Source organism: Lactuca virosa, chromosome 4 (genome assembly GCF_052849685.1).
Source record: "Lactuca virosa cultivar CGN04683 chromosome 4, Lactuca_virosa_CGN04683_v6, whole genome shotgun sequence".
Taxonomy (NCBI): domain Eukaryota; kingdom Viridiplantae; phylum Streptophyta; class Magnoliopsida; order Asterales; family Asteraceae; genus Lactuca; species Lactuca virosa.
Window position 1 is genome coordinate 484,529,193 of NC_136429.1, and position 6,369 is coordinate 484,535,561.

A 6,369-nucleotide genomic window follows, 5' to 3' on the forward strand; every position below is an offset into this window, starting at 1 on the left:
AAATATGATAAAAGACTTGCGTGTTTGTGATGCAATCTCATTGTTCGAATGTTCATGAAAATATTGCAGAGAGAACAGTTGTTGGATATATGTCGGCTTAACTTTTTGAAAGGTAAATCGTTCACGGACATATATAAAAGAGTTAGGGTGTGTTTGGAAGTGTTTTTTAATCTTAAAAGCGTTTTTTTGTAAAAGTGTTTATCAAAAAGAAGTTTTTAAAAGGGGTTTGTGTTAGTTTTTGTGGTGGAAAAAGCTAAAAAATCAATAAGTTGTTTTAAAAAGCATTTCTAAAAAGCTAAAAAAATCATCAAAAAGATAGGATTTTATAGCTTTTTAAAACTCCCTTATTTTGCGTATCGAAAAAGATGTTTGAAAAACACTTTTGAACAACCAAACATTTCTTTAGTTTATTATCTTTTTGAAAAACTAATAAGGTAATAAGCTAATTTGAAAATCATTCCCAAACATCCACTTAGAAAATTATGTTATATTGTTGGTGTGACATTTTGTGATAATAGTAGAAAATATTGTCATTTAATAGTATATTAACATGATTATGTGATTAGTTACAGTAATCTTAAACTATTTTTTTTAATTCAATAAAAGTTGAACCCTCAACTTTTAGGTGAGAATCTTTTTATCAATATTTCGAGTCTTGTTTGGGAAAACTAACGGGTAATGGTAAGCTTGTAGTTGGTAACTAGTACTGTTTTGTTAAAAGCTTCATGAGATAGTTTTTAGAATTTTTGAATGGTTTGTTTAAAACTAAATGTTAATAGCTTGTAGTGTCAACCGATGTATTTTTATTCGAAACGGAAGGTTTTGTCAATCATTAGAAGTTAAAAGCTTAATACAAAACACGTCCTCGATATTAGACAACTACAAACGACTACAATCATACTAAAAATTGCCTTTTTAGCTATAACATCTTGACTCGCAAAACTCGTGCAACTCATGAGTTTGACGCCTCTAATTCTATATTTGTTCGGAAACAGAAAAAGTAAAAAGAGATAAATAGACCAAAGAAGTTTTAGATGACACGTTTCTTTCTCCCCCGAAAAACCACTATTTATTGCTTCTCTTCATTACAAACACTTTTCATTCTTCAAAACCTCATAATTCTTCCTTTGTTCTTCAGTTTCCACCATAAATTTTGCATATTACACACACTAATTACACGCACATGGCACACACTTTTGTTCACAAAGACGAGATTGACCTCCCTCCAGGTTTCCGATTCCATCCAACAGACGAAGAACTTATATCTCACTACCTTTACCCAAAGGTTTCAAACATCAATTTCTCTGCTCTAGCGATTGGAGAAGTCGATTTGAACAAAGTCGAACCATGGGAGCTTCCATGTAACTGCTCTGTTTCTTAAATTTTAAATCTTCCCCTGTTTTGCTCTGACTTTTTCAATCTTTAAAATACTGAAACTGAAATCGAATTCGTTTGATTTGTAGGGAGAGCAAACCTCGGTGAGCAAGAATGGTTCTTCTTCTGTGTTCGTGATCGAAAATACCCAACTGGATCAAGAACTAACAGAGCTACAAGTGCAGGGTATTGGAAAGCTACAGGGAAAGATAAAGAGATTTTCAAAGAGAAATCGCTCGTGGGTATGAAGAAAACACTTGTGTTTTATAAAGGAAGAGCTCCGAAAGGTGAAAAGACAGATTGGGTTATGCATGAATATCGATTAGATGGAAAGTTTTCAACGATTAATCTCCCAAAATCCTCCAAGGTATTGATAACACGTACTCTGTTTTTCTTAAAGGGTTACTACTTACTAAATGGTTTTATTCTAAAATTGTTGTGTTTATACTTTGTAGGGTGAATGGGTGATTAGTAGGGTTTTCTACAAGACTACGGGTGGGAAAAAGATTTCGATTTCAGCTTTATTGAAGATGAAGAATGGAAACACCTATGAACATGACTTCGGCTCTGCAGATTTGCCTCCATTAATGGAGATTTCAAGTGTGGAAGGAGGATCAAGAACCGAGACATCTCACGTGACCTGCTTCTCCAATTCCATGGAAGAACAAAAACCAAAGAACGAAGAAATGATGGGCAGTTGGAGCTCAGGGAATTCATTAATGGCGTCAAGAACTGATAACGTTTCTTTCCTTTCAAATCAAATGGCCCCAAACGTTGAAAATTATCAGTATCAAGACACGACTTGGATGCAAGATCCATCGATCCTTAAAATCTTGCTTGAGGCCAACAATGATTCAAGTGTTCGACAGAATTTGAAAACTGAATTGGTGGATGAACAAGATTATGGTATGAGTTTGGGTGGTCAAGTTGATCTTGATAACATATGGAATTATTGAGGATAAGAGATTGAGGAATACAGAAGTTAGTGAAAACAAGGTAGAAAGACTGAAAGATTTAAAAATGTTTGGATAATACATTTTAGGTTTAATTTTAATGATTTGGTTTAATTGTAATGATTTGATAGAATCAAAAAGTGGCTATACTATGTAACTCGTGAATTTAATCATGGGTTTTTATTGCTATTTAAGTTTGTGTAATTGTAGTTCAAGTAAATATATAAATTTGTAGCTAACAAACAAATATACTAAATAAATGTTTTAAAAATAGTTTTCCTAATGTTTGTTAAAAAAGTAACAATTTATCTTGTTTTATAAAATAACAACTCATATTGTTATAATCTCTAACTTATATATAAAAAAGTTATGTTTACCATTAAAAGGACCACATAAGTTAGTCGTATTTTATATTTTATTAGGACCAATAATGTATAACCAACATGGTTCTTATCATAGTTGATATTTTTGTTTTTTTTTTTTTCACACCCATTAAATAAAATTGAGATAAAAGTGATGTTAACTTTGTATTTTAAGTTTTCTTTCGAACTATCATTGTCTTAATTATTGAATGCTTTTTAAGGGACACCCATTAATTTAAAATTGGTTTAATTAGTGTTGAAGACTAAAATTTGGCATTATCCTCTCGGTATCATGAATGTCAAATGTAATAAAAGAATTATATTGGTAGGCCAACAACCAAGGTTTTGATGGCCTCATACAAAATTGGATGACATAAGTTGAGAGTTGTGTAGTAACCAACTCCTTTTATATTATTAATACGCATTATAAATATCTTATAAGTTGAAAAAATAGAAGTATAATCGACTAATCATATTCGACCTTTATAGTTAAAGATAGTCCAGTAATCTTATTTTAGTATATTAATTTTTTATAGCACTTTTTTATATTTTCCCTATTTCATTACTTTATTCCTACTTATTCAAAAAAACAATTGATTGCCGGTTTTTTAATCAATATTCGTTATCCATTGGACTATCTTCTTGGGCTGATTCGACTTCATTGTTTGGCGGTCAACACAAGGACTTTGATGTGGTTGTTTTGACGACGTTTTGGTGTTTATGGAATTTTCGTAACTTCATAGTTTTTGGAACGGCTATCCCTACGAAGTCCATTTTCTTTGATGATATTATTGATAGATTGTATTTTTGGATTTTTAATAGATGTAACAAAGCTAATCTTAGTTGGACCCCTTGGATCCATAATGCGGCTTTAGCCTCTTTTTTATTGTAATGGATTTTGTCTAGTTCCTTGCTAGTCTTTTAATAATATTTTCTATCGTTCCAAAAAAAAATGTTCGTAACTCATTATTACTACTTTCGATCATACAAATTAGAAGTATAACCACTCACGAAATATTGTCGTTCAAAATAATAATAACAAAGACAATTTTAAAATTAGTTTTTGTTTTGGAAAATAACACTTTTAGAATATCTTTTGAAAGCATTACACCGGTGGTCCTTATGGTTTAAAATCGAATATCGGTGTAACGTTTTCTAAAAATTTTTTGAAAATACCGTTATACTCTTTGGGTTGGGCCAGTTATGTGAGTTAGGGTTGGGCCCATTATATTCTTTGGGTTGGGCCCGCTATATGAGTTTGAATTGGGCCCATTATACTCTTTAGGTTTGACCCGTTATGTATGATACATCCATGTGGATAGTAGAGTAGGTAGGTCGGTGCAAGAACCAAGGACTTCGTGTGGATGCATTGTATGTATGATGAAATATGTGATATATTGGGGAACTCATTAGGCTCTATGCTAACAATTGTGGATAAAATGTTTTCCAGGTTGTTCGTGAGTAGAGTTGGGCGAAACTATACACCCGCATCGAAGATATCGATTTCCGCTGTTTTTGAAATTGGGTTCTGATAACGTTATTGTTGAAAAATGTTTTTGTATGTGACCATCACTGAAATAAGATGAACTGTATTTATTTAATCTGACAAATATTATCAGTTATTTCAGGTTTCATGGATTCGTAATTAAACAAAAATACGCAAAGGCGAAATACGCAAAGACGGAAAGTCAACCACGTTTGAAGACAAAAACCAATCAAGGGCTAAATGTGTCAAACTTCAAAACAATTTGGATTAATTATGTAAATTCAATTAATCTTAATTGAATTTATGTATATTAATTTATTTGTATTTCATTTGCAAATACCTAGTGAAGAAAAGATACATCTCCAAAATACAAGTATTTATACCAAATACCTAGTATTTATACCAAATACTTCTCTTGCAAATCAAAGAAGCAAAAGCCAAATTGACTTCTACTACTCCACCTCTTTATTTGACAGCCAATAATCCATACATATTAGATATTTATGTGTGTGTATGTATACTTGTATGTATGTATGGAAAGTGTATGTATATGTAAGTTAGTATATAAGAGAGTTGTGTGCTCTTTCATTCAAAACCTCTTATAAACTTTGAAAAACCTCTCCATACACCAAAACCTCTCAACCAAGAACATCTCCTGCATCTTCAAGAAGTTCTTCAACATCATCTTCATCTTCATCCTTGAAGCAAGAACACCAAGAACACCAAGAACACCAAGAACATCAAGAACACCAAGAACACCAACAACATCAAGAACACCAAGAACACCAAGAACACCTCCAAACAACCTACAAATACCCTCCAAACATCCTACAAATACCTTCCAAACATCCTCCAAATACCCTCCTTAAACCTCCTCCAAACATCCTTTAAACCACCACAAAATCTCCACCTTGCTGTTTTTTCGACATCAGAATTTCGAAGTTAAGAAAAAAATCACCGAGAACAACTCAACAAGATAATACTGGAGAGATTTTTACCACAAATTATTCAGAACCTTACCTACATCTAGGAAGTTTTCTGGACGATTTTGACCAAGGGAAACCCCAGAGAGACGATATACAAAATCGGGTATCCAGATAGATTTCGGTTCACCAGATCAGAATCTTCAAGTCAGAAACAAAGCTAACTGGGTACAATACATCCAACAAACCCTGGAGAGATTTTTACCACAAATTATTCAGAACCTTACCTACATCTAGGAAGTTTTCTGGACGATTTTGACCAAGGGAAACCCCAGAGAGACGATATACAAAATCGGGTATCCAGATAGATTTCTGTTGACCAGATCAGAATCTTCAAGTCCAAAACAAACGTAACTGGGTATAATACATCCAACAAACCCTGGAGAGATTTTTACCACAAATTATTCAGAACCTTACCTACATCTAGGAAGTTTTCTGGACGATTTTGACCAAGGGAAACCCCAGAGAGACGATATACAAAATTAGGTATCCAGATAGATTTCGGTTCACCAGATCAGAATCTTCAAGTCCAAAACAAACGTAACTGGGTACAATACATCCAACAAACCCTGGAGAGATTTTTACCACAAATTATTCAGAACCTTACCTACATCTAGGAAGTTTCGTGGTCGATTTTGACCAAGGGAAACTCCAGAGAGACGCCAGAGAAAATCGGGTATCCAGAGAAATATATCCAAAAATTAAGAAAACCTTCAAACCCTTATGTAAACAAATTGTTTTACATAAAATTTGAAACAAAAAGAATTTTGTGCTACTTATCATATTCCGGATTGAACTATTGAACAAATAGTGACAAAGTCTTTTAGGTTACCAGTCCAACCCTAAGCCTGTTCAGTCAATTTATTGGCGAACTTACTTGAAAGACCAGTCGCTTCATCCGTCCAGTTCTAAACCCGTTATATATATTTATACATATTATTTAACTTCTAACATTTATATACAGTCATTTATATTATTTACAGCTTAACGTTATTTAAATACAGTTATTTACTTTATTTATAGCTTTCAGTCATTTATTGCTTTCTAGTGGTGACTAATAATCCCATATTTATTTCCGCAACTATTATTGTTTATATTCCGCATTTTATATCTAATTAATATAAATATCTGTCACACAGTAACTGTATCCGAGCCGTTATTCGTGGTGATTAGATCTTATATTATAATTTCTAACAGTTATGGCTTCAAAC

At 32.7% G+C, this 6,369-nt stretch overlaps 1 protein-coding gene across 1 annotated transcript; it reads left to right on the forward strand.

Moving 5' to 3' along the window:
• The first annotated feature begins 1,083 nt into the window (after window positions 1-1,083).
• On the forward strand, window positions 1,084-2,516 carry LOC145109251 (NAC domain-containing protein 92-like). Its single transcript, XM_079046393.1, has 3 exons — window positions 1,084-1,361; window positions 1,464-1,741; window positions 1,830-2,516. Exons 1-3 carry the CDS (start codon window positions 1,184-1,186, stop codon window positions 2,328-2,330), a joined length of 957 nt encoding a protein of 318 aa, XP_078902519.1. The 5' UTR covers window positions 1,084-1,183; the 3' UTR covers window positions 2,331-2,516.
• The last annotated feature ends 3,853 nt before the right edge of the window (window positions 2,517-6,369 follow it).